Source organism: Drosophila navojoa, chromosome 2 (genome assembly GCF_054131105.1).
Source record: "Drosophila navojoa isolate 15081-1374.11 chromosome 2, UAZ_NAV_1.0, whole genome shotgun sequence".
Classification (NCBI taxonomy): domain Eukaryota; kingdom Metazoa; phylum Arthropoda; class Insecta; order Diptera; family Drosophilidae; genus Drosophila; species Drosophila navojoa.
In genome coordinates, this window is record NC_142890.1 from 15,736,941 (window position 1) to 15,751,779 (window position 14,839).

General features: G+C 42.9%; 7 protein-coding genes across 7 annotated transcripts; 4 read left to right on the top strand and 3 right to left on the bottom strand.

The window, feature by feature from the left end:
• Positions 1–222: 222 nt before the first annotated feature.
• On the top strand, positions 223–1,836 carry Rpn9 (regulatory particle non-ATPase 9). The gene is made up of 4 exons (XM_018097934.3): positions 223–547; positions 597–710; positions 778–1,308; positions 1,369–1,836. Exons 1-4 carry the CDS (start codon positions 438–440, stop codon positions 1,760–1,762), a joined length of 1,149 nt encoding a protein of 382 aa, XP_017953423.1. The 5' UTR covers positions 223–437; the 3' UTR covers positions 1,763–1,836.
• Positions 1,837–1,910: 74 nt separating this feature from the next.
• Positions 1,911–3,216, bottom strand: Aos1 (SUMO1 activating enzyme subunit 1). The gene is made up of 3 exons (XM_018098062.3): positions 3,021–3,216; positions 2,515–2,943; positions 1,911–2,451 (listed from the first exon to the last, which is right to left on the bottom strand). The coding sequence occupies exons 1-3, from the start codon at positions 3,131–3,133 to the stop codon at positions 1,974–1,976; spliced, it is 1,020 nt and encodes a 339-aa protein (XP_017953551.1). The 5' UTR covers positions 3,134–3,216; the 3' UTR covers positions 1,911–1,973.
• A 366-nt stretch (positions 3,217–3,582) lies between these two features.
• Positions 3,583–6,045, top strand: Mau2 (Mau2 sister chromatid cohesion factor). The gene is made up of 3 exons (XM_018098020.3): positions 3,583–3,875; positions 3,954–5,212; positions 5,277–6,045. Exons 1-3 carry the CDS (start codon positions 3,723–3,725, stop codon positions 5,740–5,742), a joined length of 1,878 nt encoding a protein of 625 aa, XP_017953509.1. The 5' UTR covers positions 3,583–3,722; the 3' UTR covers positions 5,743–6,045.
• On the bottom strand, positions 5,281–8,212 carry LOC108649048 (uncharacterized). Its single transcript, XM_018098047.3, has 3 exons — positions 8,004–8,212; positions 6,945–7,950; positions 5,281–6,865 (listed from the first exon to the last, which is right to left on the bottom strand). Exons 1-3 carry the CDS (start codon positions 8,121–8,123, stop codon positions 6,201–6,203), a joined length of 1,791 nt encoding a protein of 596 aa, XP_017953536.1. The 5' UTR covers positions 8,124–8,212; the 3' UTR covers positions 5,281–6,200.
• A 208-nt stretch (positions 8,213–8,420) lies between these two features.
• Positions 8,421–8,941, top strand: LOC108660074 (transmembrane protein 141). Its single transcript, XM_018113334.3, has 2 exons — positions 8,421–8,661; positions 8,716–8,941. The coding sequence occupies exons 1-2, from the start codon at positions 8,547–8,549 to the stop codon at positions 8,910–8,912; spliced, it is 312 nt and encodes a 103-aa protein (XP_017968823.1). The 5' UTR covers positions 8,421–8,546; the 3' UTR covers positions 8,913–8,941.
• Positions 8,882–10,776, top strand: LOC108660073 (putative GTP-binding protein 6). The gene is made up of 3 exons (XM_018113333.3): positions 8,882–9,161; positions 9,216–10,104; positions 10,164–10,776. The coding sequence occupies exons 1-3, from the start codon at positions 8,953–8,955 to the stop codon at positions 10,632–10,634; spliced, it is 1,569 nt and encodes a 522-aa protein (XP_017968822.1). The 5' UTR covers positions 8,882–8,952; the 3' UTR covers positions 10,635–10,776.
• A 1,233-nt stretch (positions 10,777–12,009) lies between these two features.
• Gnpat (dihydroxyacetone phosphate acyltransferase) lies at positions 12,010–14,619 on the bottom strand. The gene is made up of 3 exons (XM_018113331.3): positions 14,052–14,619; positions 12,711–13,990; positions 12,010–12,650 (listed from the first exon to the last, which is right to left on the bottom strand). The coding sequence occupies exons 1-3, from the start codon at positions 14,617–14,619 to the stop codon at positions 12,321–12,323; spliced, it is 2,178 nt and encodes a 725-aa protein (XP_017968820.1). The 3' UTR covers positions 12,010–12,320.
• Positions 14,620–14,839: the final 220 nt, after the last annotated feature.

Genomic DNA, 14,839 nt, shown 5'->3' on the forward strand with positions numbered 1-14,839 from the left:
ATCCATGATTGAGAGTTTTATTTATTAAATACATGATAATAATTGCATCTTTCAAAATTTTAGCGTTGCCAGCACAGTTGCTTTGTTAGTGCTACCACTTGGGTGGTTCATGTCTTTGCTTTTTAAATATCTAAGTTTTCAATTTTACTGTACAACACCTCAAACTAAACACAAATTTTGAAAGCATACCAATTTTCTGATCTGGTATGCATAAAAATTTATAAAAGTATTCATTTATTAAAATTAGGGCACATTTCTGTCATTCTGATATTTTTCTTTTCTCGTTCGTTCAGAAGTAGTCGATATAGGTATATCGATAGTTTAGGCGTCCCTAATTGTGATTTGCAGTTTCACTTTGCCTACTTCATACGCGCATATTTGTTATACAAAATTTAATTAAATATTCAGAATTTAGCTTAGCTTGGGATATAGCAAGAATGTCGAATACGCAAGCGACAGTTACTGCATATTTAGCAGCACAAAAGAAGACAACAAACAAGGATCTCGCTGCCGAATGGACTCTAATTGAGGAGCTGTACAATGAAAAGTAAGCGCTATTCTTTTTTTTTCTTAATATAAATTTGATGTTTTTGCAGGTTGTGGAACGAGCTAACGATTAAGCTTGTTACATTTGTGCGCCATGAATCGTTGCAGGACGAGAGTGCTCTTCTGCAGCTGTATCAAAATTTCATCTCCACCTTCGAGACAAAGTAAGTCAAAGCCGCATTTAGTCTGTCTGGCAAATATGATATTTTAAATATACATATTTAATTGCAGAATAAATCCCTATGGTCTGATTCAAATACTTGAAGTTGTTGTGGATAATATCAATGATAAAAAGGAGGCAATTCAATTTTTGGAAAAAATGAAGGACAAGGTTAAAATATGTGATGAAGCTGTTTGGTATCTGCAAGTCATGCAGGGCAACTTATATCTCAGCAATCTGAATGATCTGAATGCCACCAAGAAAATCATAGAAGAATTGCGCGATGTCCTTGAGGAAGCAGGCAACGTTACTCCCGTGCATGGCAAATACTACATGCTTGCATCACAATATTACCGTCGTGTGGGCAAGCACAGCGAATATTATCGTTGTGGTCTGCAGTTCTTGGGCTGCTCGCTGGACGACTACCCACGCGATCAATGGGCGCAACAAGCTTTCTTTTTGGGACTGGCCGCACTATTGGGCGATGGCGTCTATAACATTGGCGAGCTGTTGGCGCATCCCATTTTAGAATCACTTAAGAATACTGAAAACGAGTGGTTGGTTGAGCTGCTAAAGGCATTTAACACGGGAGATATTAACAAGTGAGTGGTTGAAAAAGACTATAATTTAAAAACTTTTAAGTATTTGTTGTCTTCAAATAGATTCAACGATATGAAAAAGATTTGGTCAAAAATCCCTGATCTAGCCGCCCAGGAAGTCAAACTACGCCAAAAGATTTCGTTGCTCTGCCTCATGGAAATGACCTTTAAACGTTCGGCCATCGAGCGTGCAATTTCCTTCGCAGACATCGCTAAAGAAACAAAATTGCCTCTCAAAGAGGTTGAGTTTTTGATCATGAAGGCGCTGGCTCTAGATCTGGTGCGTGGCGAGATCGATCAGGTAGCTGGCGTGGTTAACATGTCATGGGTGCAGCCACGTGTTTTGGATCGCTCACAAATTGTAGGCATGGCCAGTACACTGGACACATGGATGGGTGCGATCACAAATATGGAAAAACTTATGGAGAATCGTGCTGCAGAAATTCTCACAAATTGATAAGTTTCCTTTAATTCCCATTTACCTGTATACTTTTTGTATTAAACCAACATGCATAATGCAAAACTTAACAATTGTTTTTACTACAAAGTATAGTTAAAGACTGGTCTTCATTTCAGTTTGTGAGGAAGACATGAAAAATATCCAATTTATATTTAATTAAATAGAAATTAAAGAATTCCATTTATTCATACAATATCATTGGCTTATCTTAGTTAACACCAATTTGCTCTACATAGCCCATACAAGTTTCTGGATTGAATATAAATAGATTTCGATGTGGAGCTTCCATTTTGGTGACCACTTTAATAATCTCCTGTGCCACAACGCCACCAACAACAGCAACTGCTGGCGATATCTGCGCAAAAAGTAAGCCAAGTGTATCGCTAGACAGTGCAGAGTTCGGCACAAGCTCATCTCGAATTTGCTCTAGCAAAGCAATGTCTGCCTCTCTTGTCTTATAGCTGGGATCACGTTTATAGGTGCTGCGAAAGTTTTGTAGAACGCGCAACAGTATAATGCCTGGACCATCTCGCTTCAACTTGCGTTGATAGTTGGGAGCATTGATATTGAAGTCGAGCCAATTGGAATACGATGGGTACTCGACTTCGCGTTGCACTGGGGTGGATACCGTTTCATATTTGACCTTTTCATTCGGTTTCGATATCACTTTGTACTTGATAACGTTTCTGGAAAGAGAAAATTCACAATTAAAGTAGGCTTTCATACATTGTATATTCCAGATCACTTACTCCACGTAGCAATGTTTCTGCAAGCCAGCATAATGGAAACCAAACATGCCCCAAACATCAGTGGCAAAAAATTTAATACCCAGCTCCCGGCAGATTGTGTCTATGCGCAACAATTCTTCGTTGCTGGCACCGTTTATGACCACGACATCAAATTGGCCGAAAAAGTCCGCGGTCTTTTCACTCAATGGCTGCGTGTCTGCAGATATGTCTACCATAGGATTAAGAGCTCGAGCACGTGTTAAAGAAGCTTCAGCTCTGTTGTTGCCCAAGGATTCACGAGCCGCCAGAAATTGTGAGCAAAAGTCTTCTTCGGTTACCAATTTGTCATCGTGCAGCTTTACCAAGTTCACACCAGATAAAATAATATTCTTAGTTATTTCCGCACCTAGTCCATTCAGACCAGATATCAATATATTGGCTGTGCGTAGTCTATAAAATTGTATTTTTATTACAAATTTATTTTTCACAAACAAAAATGGAGACAGCCGGCATACCGGCAAACTAACCTCTTTTGTGATTCCAAGCCCCAAAGACGTATTTGTCTATCATATAGTTCATTTTCTGCGTCTGTGAGCTCAACGCCAGTCTCTTTAGCACTTTCCTCAACGTCCATTTTCATGTTTATACAAAAATTGGTTGAAATGTTGCGAAAAAATAAACGCCAATGACGCTAGAGAAGTAGTAATACCGGAAAATTATCGATAACTTTATGAAAATAATCGATATCATATCCTTATTGTACTTCGATTTAAGTACCATAAGAACCGCCAGTTTGCCGCAAATGTTGTTTGAGGATTTATACCATTTTGCAACTACTTCTTAATTAACTCTTAATTCCTTGATAAGGGCATACACAATTTTTTTTTCTTCAATTAAGAATTTTTCCATTTTAATTTGTTGATTTGATTACTTTTCAATTTTAAGTCCAGTTCTCCTAATCTAATCTTTAATAATTATTACATATAGAACATCAATATAGATACGCAAAAAAAAATATTCAAATGATTTACACATTTTACAGTTAATTTTGAATTTTTTTTATTTATTTCTATTTGTAACAAAATTATATATCGATGGCACATATGCAACACTATGGTGCAATATTTATCAACACTGATTAACAACCACATTAACTCACGCAGCAGTTGCAACAACAACAAAATTACGCGATAAACAAAACGAAGCCGATTTCCTAGCAATAAAACACAATGAGTGTTGTAAGCACAACACCAGCATCGCAAGATGCTTGCTATATATCGCTTCTTGGACTAGCCGAATACTTTCGTACCTCACAACCGCCAAACATAAAAAAATGCATACAATGTTTACAGGCGCTCTTCACTTTTCAGCCGCCTTCAAAGGTAAGTGTACCATAAGTGAAAGTCAATAACAAATGCCGCAAATACCTAAATCAACGGAATTACTCTTCTCCTATTTAGGTGGAGGCGCGTACACACCTGCAAATGGGCCAAGTTCTTATGGCTTACACATGCAACATAGATTTGGCGCGTCGACATTTGGAACAGGCATGGAGTATCGCGGAGCCTCTTATGAATTTTGATGATGTCAAATTCGATACTGCCTCACTTCTCGCCCAGCTGCATCTTCAAACGGAACAGAGCTCACATGCCAAGGCGATGCTCCGACGAGCCGTTGAATTATCACAAAATAATGTCTATTGGCATTGTAAACTGCTACTGCAACTGTCGCAGATCCATGCGAGTGATCGTGAATATTCCTTGGCAAGTGATTTATTGGCTGTGGGCGCCGAATCAGCAGAGGAGGCGGGTGCCACATACCTTAAAGTACTGTTTTTGCTCTCACGGGCCATGATCCTAATGATTGAACGGAAAACGAATGATGTACTAGCACTGCTCAATTCAGCGGGTCAAATCATCGATAATAATATACCTAATCCACATCAAAAGGAGTATCTGAAAGTGTTCTTCCTAGTGCTGCAAGTGTGTTACTATCTGGCCCTCGGCCAGGTGAAGACAGTAAAGCCCAGTTTAAAGCAACTTCAAATGTCTATACAAACGATTATGGCACCCAATTGGCCAAGTGACGAGTCCATCTTTGGTGGCAATCAGCTGGAGATGTTTGTATGGCTGCCCAAGGAGCAGCTTTATGTACTTGTCTATCTGGTCACTGTTTCTCATTCGATGATGGCAGGTTACATGGACAAAGCGCAAAAGTACACGGAAAAGGCATTAACACAAATCGAAAAACTAAAACAGCAGGAGGACAAATCCATATTATCCGTATTTAAGGTTATCCTGCTGGAGCACATCGTGATGTGTCGCATGGTTATGGGTAACCGGGAGCTGGCTATACGTGAGATAGCCGCTGCACGTGATGTATGCCTTGCTGTGCCGCACCGTAACCTGCTCAAGCGACATTCGGCGCAACTCCACTGCCTTATTGGTTTGTATTCAATGTCAACGAGTTTCTTTGAGCACGCAGAACGACAATTTCTGGTGTGCGTGAATGAGACGACCGAACGGGATCTGAAGCTCTTCGCTAATCTAAATCTGGCCATCATTTATCTGCGCACAAAACGGGAAGCTGACCTCAAACAAATACTTGATGCCGTATCCACGGAAAACACGCACACCTATAGCAGCCAAGCCCTGATGGGCGGATTTTACTATGTACAGGGATTGCACGCTTTCCACAAAAGTAGCTTTCACGAGGCAAAGTAAGTGGTAGTAGAGAATGGCAACATTTTGACGGTTCGTAATACAATCGATTGTTTTCTACAGACGATTCCTTCGTGAAACGTTAAAAATGGCCAATGCAGAGGACTTAAATCGCCTGACGAGTTGCTCCCTGGTGCTGCTTTCACATGTCTTCCTTAGCATAGGCAACTCCAAGGAGAGCATGAATATGGTGACGCCGGCCATGCAATTGGCAAGTAAAATACCTGATATCCATGTGCAACTATGGGGCTCGGCGATACTGAAGGATCTGCACCGCATGTCCAAGGATGCGCAGCACGAGAAGGAGGCATATGCCAACCATGTGAAATACTCAGAAAACCTGATTGCTGATCAGCGCAAATGCGTTCAGAGTGCGCACCACGAGCTGATCAATTGGTTTCAAGGTAATCCGCCTGTCACCAGCAACTCATCACTTAATCCTGCCGTTGCTGTACCCACGACGGAGACGTCTACATCAGCGCTTCAACAGCCGCAGCAGCCGACTGCGCAATTCGGACAGTTCTATTAGACGACCAAGTGCATATATCGAATCATAAGCATTTTAATAACTACTATTGTAAGCTAAAAATTAAAGACTAAGAAATGCTACAAAAATGTTATTTGTAATAGAGCTGGAAAGTATTCGAACTATCCACAAAACAGTAATTTGGTAAAATCCTATATAGAGCTAGCTAGAACAATCGCAGAAATTTTAACTGACTACCGATCAATCAATTTTCACTTTTAAGTTGTCTTTCTTATTTTCGCCTACTATGTATCAGTAGTAAGACAATATTTATTAAACTTATGCATTACATACCCTTTGAGTGAATTATCGATAGTAGCAATCGACATCTCAACCTGACGAATGAGGCCGTGTGACCTCCTCTATTTAAATTTTCAGCCCAATGTTCGTCTTTACCAGGTCTAATCTAGTCTATAAAAACCCCCCAGCTTATTCATAAATCCCTTACGGGGATAACTAGTCTACAGTAAATCGGTTGCATCCGACTCATCTTCGTCAGCCTCTTGCAGTGTCGTCGCATTCCCATTCTCCTTATTGCTCAGCAGGGTGAAGTGGACCAGACGCTTATCATCCTGCTCATGCATTGTGAGGTGCGTGCGCATATCGCTCATCGTTTTAAACTCCTCGCTGCACACTGGACAAATGTAGATCTTATCGCCCTGATGCGTTCGCTGATGCATCTGGCAGTCGCCGCGTTGCGTAAAGCTTTTCGAGCAGAAGGGACAAACGTAAGGCCGCTCGCCCGTGTGCGTACGTCGATGATTCTTGAGTACATTAAGCGCAGTAAAGCGCATGGGACACAGATCACAGGCATACGGTCTTTCTCCAGTGTGTTTGCGCTTGTGCTTAGCCAGGGAACAGCTGGTCGTAAATCTGGAGGAGCAGACCTCGCACTGGTACGGCTTGACGCCCGTGTGAGTGCGACCATGAGAAGTTAGCTCTGCTTTGGTCACAAATGAATGATCGCACAGCGTACATTTGAAGCGCTTAATGTCCGAGTGTCTCATCTTGTGCTGGCGCAGATTCGCGTTCTGCGTGAAGCCTTTTCCACAGACATTGCAAACGAATGGTTTCTCGCCGGTGTGAATGCGCATGTGATCGCGTAAAGTAGACAGCATCGTGAAAACTGCAAAAAAGAAGGAGATAAATGTTGAAACTACTCAATCTGACAGCCTTCAAAATTTCATTTGACTTATGCCACTTACCCTTCTGGCACACATTGCATTGATTACGCAGATTCCGCTTGTGCGTCTGCACCATGTGCCTACCCAACTGCTCCATAGACTCACAACGAAGACCGCACTCTTGACATATAAAGGCTCCATGTGTGGCCTGATGTTCGGAAAGATGTTCGGGCGAGACAAACACTCGCTCGCATTCATTGCACTTGAAGTTTCGATGAGTGCAGCTGTTCTGCCTTCGATGTATGATTAGGGATTTCTCCAATGCAAAGCCTGCATTGCAGCGATCACAGTGGAACTTCGTCTTCAGCTCATCCATGTCGGCGGCAGGTGGTTGCTTCGATTTCTTTGCATCCATCTGCTCTTCAGGTTGATTGCGCTTGGACGTTGACTGTGACTCCTGTTGTTTCGATTGTTTCTCTTTCGACGCTGGCTCTCGTGAGATATATGTATCACCAATACCATTGCTGACAAGCCGATACTTGTATTCCTTCTGCTTGGCATTACTTTCCGCAGGCTGTTCAACCAGCTCGCCCGTATTCTTATTATACACCATTTCCGTCTCGAACTTGATATTGTCTTTCTCCACATGCAGTATTATATTTTCGGCATTGGCCTTGGACGGTGTCACTTCTGTTTCTTGCTCTTCAGTAAATTCGTAATCATACTCCTCCTCCTCCTCCTGACCTTCCTGCTCCTCATCTTCTTCCATTACAGTCGTTGTCTGCTCCTTTGGTTGCTCTTCATTTGTTGTGTTTTGTTGCGCGTCTACTTTTTCTATCTCATACGTTTGGGCCTCACTGCTGACTGTTGCAACTGTATCAGTTTGAGCCGAGCTGTCGGATGTGGAGACTGGAATCTTAGCTACAGATGGAATCAGTTGGTCCGGCTCTTCGGGCAGGGCATTGGGCAGCAACTGTCGCAGCGTACGATTGGAGCTCTCACATTTTAGTTTAAACGAGTAGCAATGGTTTATTTCGCTGATACAGCTAAGACAAACCCTGGCTGGCAAATTATCTTCGCGTCGCGGCTATCAACAGGAGAAACATGAGTTTGAGACGCCTACTGTTAATCTCAACATACCTTCGTGCGGGTGAATTCGCGCAGCATGTCGACTAAGCAACTGCCATTACCACCATCATAGATGGACAGAAATGGACCCGAGAGACTTAAGCAAGTGCGACAAATCTTCTCCACGTCCATTTTGCAGCAAAATATCTTAAGAAAAACTCACAAACAACAACTAAATGTAATGACGTTACCAGATTGCTTGACGCTAAAAAAAGAAAGTGCTGCCATTTGTAAACATTGTTACACTATTTAACTCTATCGTGCGTCTGCATGTCATGCAAAAAATAATAGAAGCGCAATATCAATATAACGAATTATCATATTACATCGGCAAACTACATACGTATTTTTTTAGATTAAACTAATTGCATGGTCAATTTTTATTAGTTCTTATTGTAAAGACATAGCGTCTGTGCTGCTTAAATTCAGACTGCGTCGTTACCAGATCACGCAAACAGTGCTACCCATCGAAAATGAAGCACAACATAGCGAAATTCAGCCGGTGATTTATTTGATCAACTTGTGCTCTAATTGGTGCGTAAATAAATAATTATTATGAACGATATTAAACGACTGAAGGAACAGCAACGCGATAAACATCCAGGCTTCGACGGCTATTTGGATTGCATGACCCGAGCTCTCTTTACGGGTTTGGCATCGTTTTGTTTGGGTAACCATTTCATGTGTTGTCAAAACAATTGCATAATATTTATTATTTTTATAGGATTTGCAGGCACATATTTTATTCAAAAGGCAGTTCAGAGGAAAATACGCTATCCGTCTAAATACAACATATTAATTTCCTCATTGGTAGCTACAGGTGTCGCCTATCAAACGACTACAACACGCACCAAATCCTGCCAAGCTGCTTGGATGGCCATTGAAGGCAAACACACGGTGCTCAACGAGGAAAACTACTAACTTGTAATCAACCAAAATTTATAATAGTATAGTCTAAGTCATGAATTGTCTGCATGTGTTGCTGCGCGTATCCCAACTGCGTCCAGCAATAACTCGGATACCAACGCGTTTTCGATACACTCAACATCAAGGAGTCAAAGGAATTCGTAATCGTAAGAGCTTTTACGAGGCTCCAGTACAGACGGAGCTGCACGAGCAAAATGAATTGGCGAACGTAAACGCAGGAGACATGCGCTTCTTGGACGATCGGTGGGTCAGAGTGAATTATATGACTTAATCTCATATTAAAATATGTTCTTACAGTGCATATGAGGAAGTCGCCGGGGGAGCTATGCGCATTAACCGTGATGTCGCCATAGCCCAGCATGTTTTCATCCTGCAGCCTTATGTAAAGTGGTCCGCCAAGCGCACCACACCCGTCGACGTGACGCCTGATGATCAACTAGCAGAGGCGACTGCGCTGATCCACTCGCTGCCCAACTGGCAAGTTGCTCGATCCCTAAAAGTACCACTGGAAAGTCTGGAGCGTAAAACACTCTTTGGTAGTGGCAAAATAGCCGAGATTAAGGAACTGCTTGCACAACTGCGTAACGAGCGGCAGGTTAACAGTATATTTGTCAGCAAGGGCACGCTCTCATTTGCCCAACGACAATTCCTAGAGGACGAGTTTAAACTGCCTGTGCTAGATCGTTACTCGGTGGTCATACAGATACTACGTTTGCATGCGACCAGTGCAGAGGCTCGCCTACAGGTGGCTATGGCAGAGTTGCCTTATATATGGTCGCAGGCTAAGGATGCCAGTGCCACGCAGACCCGGCGACAAGGCTACTCTCTAACTGATCAGCAAAAGGAAATACTGCGAACCAGGGAACGCAAACTGCGGGCAGAATTGGATGATGTTCGTCGGCAGCGACGCTTGCTGCGCAAGAAGCGCAAACAATTAAACTGTCCAACTGCAGCTGTTGTTGGCTACACAAATGCAGGAAAAACGTCGCTGATAAAGGCGCTCACAATGGAGGACGCAATGCAGCCGCGTAATCAGTTGTTTGCTACTCTGGATGTGACAGCGCACGCTGGCTACCTGCCCTGCAATCTGCAGATTATTTATATGGACACTGTGGGCTTTATGTCCGATTTGCCGACGGGATTGTTTGAGTGTTTCGTGGCCACCCTAGAGGATGCAATGCTTGCGGTAGCTACACGATTTTTATACATGACAAATGTCCAATTATTGATGCTTTTTTCTTTTAGGATATCATTATACATGTGCAGGATCTGTCACATCCCTGCCACGCGGCTCAGCGCGCCCACGTGGAGGCCACGCTGCGCTCTTTGGCTTTTAGCGTCTCCCAGGGAAACTCAAACGCCGGCGAATTGCCTCCAATAATTAATGTTTTTAACAAGTGCGATTTGCTTAAACCGAACGCTCAAGTATCTATGCTGGCTGAGCAAACGGATACGGCTATGTGCCACTTAACCTCGGCACGTACTCACGCCGGTCTGCAGACGTTGCTCAAGGATGTGGAGCAGCAAATATTGGATGTGACCGGGCGTCGTAAATTGCAGGTGCGCGTACCCAGTGGGGGACCGGAGATGGCTTGGCTCTATAAAAATGCAGCCGTCGTGGACACCAAAGCGGATGAACAGAATGCGGAGAAGATTCTCATGCGTGTTGTCATTAGCCAATGTACCTTGGACCAGTTCATGCGCGAATTTTGCTAGCTAAAAAAGTGTTTCCCCTCTTGCCTCCGCTTTAAATATATATATACCTTTAATTTTACTTTGTTTAACTTTATTTGTTTGTTAAAATAATGCAAAGGGCGCAACTCGCACCAATTATATATATTTTATTTTTTGCTATTAATGTAGTGTATAAATTAGTGTATTGGTGTTCGGATTCTATAGTATACGTATATATATATAAAATTAGCTACAAAACACTTGTACCACAAAAATATATTGTTTTTAAAAAATGTTTAAACAAAACACAAAAATATTGCACTTTTTGTTGCTTGACTTCTGTTTGTGCTTCGCTAGCTCACGTTAGTTTTATTGTGTATTTTGTTCTCAGGAAATCCCTATTCGTTACAAAAATATTTAAAAAATGTCAAACTATATGTACATGCAAATTCCTGCTATACAGATTCTATATACTATAATTCATTTGATTATTAATATTTTAAGTGCATTTTAATTGGCACTTTATACTTCATAACACAAAATACCTTTGGGAATTAAATATTCTAAAAACATGCAACGAAATACCATGGCAAGTTACAAAAACCCTTTCCTACAATAAATAACCGACCAAATACGTTTGATAATGGCTATATACCTTTGCTGGTATAGCTAATGAAATTGATCTTGAATAAAATCTTGTATATGTTGGGCATGTCAAAAAGTCTTATCAAAACTATATAACCAACTGTTAAACCTGCGGCAGCCACCAATAACCTATTGAAGCAACGTTAAGAGTATAATTTCAAATGCTGTTAAGCTTATGTTATATTGGGACTAAAGCAAACATTAACATAGCTATGTTGGGCTACGAGTATAAGTTGCAGTGCGTTGTAACATATTTGTTCTGTTAGTTAAATAGCATGTTAAATAAGTTTGTGCTCTTCCTAACACAGTAAACAAACTTAAGCTATCATTTTAAAACTTAACTTAAATGACTTGTTGTTAGGCAAACAATCGAAATTGACATAATTGTGCATTAGTTAAACATACGTTTTCTTAAAATAGAAAACCCGGCTATATACCTACTACATGTAAAAAATAAAATAAAAACTGTACAAATTAACATATGACATTAACGTAAAATAAATTCATTTAGAAAGATATACCAGGAATGTTAAGAAGTGTACAAATTAGTTAAATAGTTGTAACAATAAGAGAAGTCAACTTTGACTGGACATCAGTGTAAACATATATACTGGCTGTCGTTGGGATCTCTAGCTTTATGCATTATTAATATAAATCATGAATTTCTTGAACATTGCAGGGAACAGCAGGGAGTTTTTGTTTTGTATGGCAATAAATTAAAGTTAAGAAATTTTAAATTTTAATTAGATCCTTAGGGACTAAAACAAACTACCTTCGTATACACAAATGCCATATACCCATATATAATTTACACATGCACACATGCGCACTCTCAGTCAGCACACACATACGGGCGCACACAGACTACGCGGCTGAGCAGAGGGTCGCCAATAGCCACAGTAATAATTGCCAAATGGGAGCGACGAGTACAATAACAAAGAGTATGCAAATGATCCGACAATTCTTGAGCAGGCTGACAATGCATTGAATAAATAGTGATATTGTACTATGATCACCCTGGGTCGAGGACATTGTTGTAGGCAGCGGAGTGCTGGCAGGCGCCAACCGCTTGCCATTTGTCAGTTATAATTTGGCCATATGCGACTGCGCCTGCTGGTTGGCAGCCATCGAGTATTGGGTAAATGGCATTAGCTGACAATACTCCAGCAGCTGCAGCTCTAGTTGCCTGAGGCACTTCATCGGTGTTGCCGCAGCGATGCTCATCAGGCCCGTCTCCCGAGATTTGTGCAAATAACCGGACTGTATTAGTGCATAGATAGCGATGTTTAGATTATCCAAGGCCAGACAATAGGGATGCACGTGCAATGCGGTGCCGCCTGCCTGCTGCAGCAGCTGTTCGACGTGCTGTTGCACGCGCACCAACAGATCCTTGGAGTTAAATTCGCCCGACATCTTCAAAGAACGCAAGATATTAGTTGACATAGTACAGCTTGTCTATTGCATGACACTCACCTGGCGCAACGTGACCGCTAGTTGGTAGTAGAGGCAGAGAAATGGAGCCAGTGCAGCCAGTATGACTCTGGTACACTCGTTATCCTGCACACTAACCTTGCCCGTGTGCTCATTCAGCTGCAGGGCACGCTCCTCGATCAGCAGACTCAAATGCGTTTCAAACTCGGCCGCCTCTCGATTCGATTCGATGATGAACTCATGCTGGAACAATGCATCCATACTGCTCACATGGTTGTGCAGGGCAGCCAACGTCTCCTGGTACGAGCTCGGATTGTCCAGCTGCTGCTGACGTCGCTGCTCCTTGAGCGCGGCAAGCAACAGATAGGCGGGCCGTGCCAGCCAAAACATGCACGGATTTATGTAGAGCTGCAGCGCCAACATCGGCACAGCCACCGCCATCGTTTGTGGGCATAAGGCGTGCGCCTTCAGCCGCCGCACATCGATCTGGGCCGCCAACTGTTCTGCAGCCAGTGGAGTGAATTGAAGTTTGCCTACACGAAATTGCAGAATATTGCTGTGAATTTCTACGGCATCGATCACGTCCGCCTTGATGCTATTCGCGCTGGTGCTAACATGGGCTCCAAGCTTCTCGAATATCCGCTTTAAATGCAAAATACCACGGGACAGTTCATCCACATTGACGCTGCACTGTCCATATAGTTTGCTGGCATAATACAGAGTTAGCAAATTAAATGTGGTGATGACAATGCGGCGCTGCTGCTGGTAGATAATCTCGTTGGCCAGCTGCTTCACTAGCTCGATCTCCTGCCGATTGAGCTTTTGCAGGGATCCGCCCAATCCGGCGCGTTGCATGCGCTGCGTGCTGTCATGGCCAAAGAATTCACGCACTGAGATCGGCGCACCGAAGTCCAGAAACATTTTGCCAAATCGTTCGTCGATGATTTTCAAAGCCTTGAAAAAACCCTTCGTGGACTCTTTGGGCTTGGGCACGCCCAGCAGCTCATAGACAAACAGCTGTTCCTCCAGCACACGCTCGTAGGCCACGCTGACGGGCACAATCATTACATCCGGCACCTCGCCCGTAAAATATGGCAGTAAGGCCATCGACAAGAGACCCACCTTGGGCACCAGAGCCTTAAAATTTCGGGAGCGCGTGCCCTCTATGAAGAACTCTACGCCTATGTGGTATCTGGCGACCAGAGCGTACATATACTCGCGAAAGATGTCCCAGTAAAGCTCATCGTTTGAGAAGCTGCGACGCATGAAGAAGGCGCCCGTCTTGCGTAGCATGGTGCCCATGCCGAACATTGAGTGAAAATCTATGGAAGATAGAGAAGTAATTAAGGATAATATTAAATGGGTCAAATAACTTGAACTCACCCATGCCGGCTGCTATGCCTGGTATTTCGATGTCATAGTAATAGCATATGTAGCTCATCAGTATGAAGTCCATATAGCTGCGATGGCTGGGCAAATACAGCACTGGACAGCGGCCCATTTCCTTGCGCACATTGGCCATGCTGGTCGAATTGACATAGAAACCATCACAGATGCGCTTACCAATGGCCGTAATTGTAATGCCGCACCAGCGTATTATGGCCATGTTTCGATCCAAACCGATCTCATCGATAATCGCACGCGCCTGCTGCTCCAGCTGTTTGATCGGCTGCCCTGTCTGTTGCGCGTAGTGTTCCAGCAGTGAGCGCAGCTTCTCGCTGCGTAGCACATGCTGTTTGAGTTTCTGGGGATTTAAGTAGCGTTCAAATTCGTAGGCCACTTGGGGCTTGAACTCTCGGGTCATAGATGCCTCTTTTCCTGGTGCTATAATATTCTCAAACTGCCGCATATATGCGGCGGCTGTCGCCTCAGCCGATGCCGATGGGGATGAGTCATCGCTAGACGCGGCCGTTGCTCTGTTTACCTGGCTGGCGGTTGACTTCATTTCCATGGTACGCTTGACTTTTAACTGTAAAATGTTTAAAGTTAAATGTGTGTTGTATACGTATTTGTGTATATATGTATTTATTTGGGGTATAATATCAAGTGGTTCCACTGTGTACGGCCTGCCTAGCGATTGATTGCACACAGCTGGCGCACGCCCTCGCTTTACTACTTATTCTTATCGGGCAGGTACGATTCTAGATAGGCTTTTGCCACACCGGCTTTTT

Bases quoted from the DNA above. Each gene is read 5' to 3' on its own strand.
- LOC108660074 (XM_018113334.3), top strand. From the start codon at position 8,547: ATGAACGATATTAAACGACTGAAGGAACAGCAACGCGATAAACATCCA. The intron at 8,662-8,715 runs GTAACCATTTCA...TTATTTTTATAG, and splicing joins TTTGGCATCGTTTTGTTTGG to GATTTGCAGGCACATATTTT.
- LOC108649048 (XM_018098047.3), bottom strand. From the start codon at position 8,123: ATGGACGTGGAGAAGATTTGTCGCACTTGCTTAAGTCTCTCGGGTCCA. The intron at 7,951-8,003 runs GTATGTTGAGAT...TCCTGTTGATAG, and splicing joins GCGAATTCACCCGCACGAAG to CCGCGACGCGAAGATAATTT. The intron at 6,866-6,944 runs GTAAGTGGCATA...TCTTTTTTGCAG, and splicing joins ATGCAATGTGTGCCAGAAGG to TTTTCACGATGCTGTCTACT.
- LOC108660073 (XM_018113333.3), top strand. From the start codon at position 8,953: ATGAATTGTCTGCATGTGTTGCTGCGCGTATCCCAACTGCGTCCAGCA. The intron at 9,162-9,215 runs GTGGGTCAGAGT...ATGTTCTTACAG, and splicing joins ATGCGCTTCTTGGACGATCG to TGCATATGAGGAAGTCGCCG. The intron at 10,105-10,163 runs GTAGCTACACGA...TTTTTCTTTTAG, and splicing joins TAGAGGATGCAATGCTTGCG to GATATCATTATACATGTGCA.
- Aos1 (XM_018098062.3), bottom strand. From the start codon at position 3,133: ATGAAAATGGACGTTGAGGAAAGTGCTAAAGAGACTGGCGTTGAGCTC. The intron at 2,944-3,020 runs GTTAGTTTGCCG...ACAATTTTATAG, and splicing joins GGCTTGGAATCACAAAAGAG to ACTACGCACAGCCAATATAT. The intron at 2,452-2,514 runs GTAAGTGATCTG...TTCTCTTTCCAG, and splicing joins CAGAAACATTGCTACGTGGA to AAACGTTATCAAGTACAAAG.
- Mau2 (XM_018098020.3), top strand. From the start codon at position 3,723: ATGAGTGTTGTAAGCACAACACCAGCATCGCAAGATGCTTGCTATATA. The intron at 3,876-3,953 runs GTAAGTGTACCA...TCTCCTATTTAG, and splicing joins CTTTTCAGCCGCCTTCAAAG to GTGGAGGCGCGTACACACCT. The intron at 5,213-5,276 runs GTAAGTGGTAGT...TGTTTTCTACAG, and splicing joins AGTAGCTTTCACGAGGCAAA to ACGATTCCTTCGTGAAACGT.
- Rpn9 (XM_018097934.3), top strand. From the start codon at position 438: ATGTCGAATACGCAAGCGACAGTTACTGCATATTTAGCAGCACAAAAG. The intron at 548-596 runs GTAAGCGCTATT...ATGTTTTTGCAG, and splicing joins GAGGAGCTGTACAATGAAAA to GTTGTGGAACGAGCTAACGA. The intron at 1,309-1,368 runs GTGAGTGGTTGA...GTCTTCAAATAG, and splicing joins AACACGGGAGATATTAACAA to ATTCAACGATATGAAAAAGA.
- Gnpat (XM_018113331.3), bottom strand. From the start codon at position 14,619: ATGGAAATGAAGTCAACCGCCAGCCAGGTAAACAGAGCAACGGCCGCG. The intron at 13,991-14,051 runs GTGAGTTCAAGT...TATCTTCCATAG, and splicing joins AGGCATAGCAGCCGGCATGG to ATTTTCACTCAATGTTCGGC. The intron at 12,651-12,710 runs GTGAGTGTCATG...CGTTCTTTGAAG, and splicing joins TAGCGGTCACGTTGCGCCAG to ATGTCGGGCGAATTTAACTC.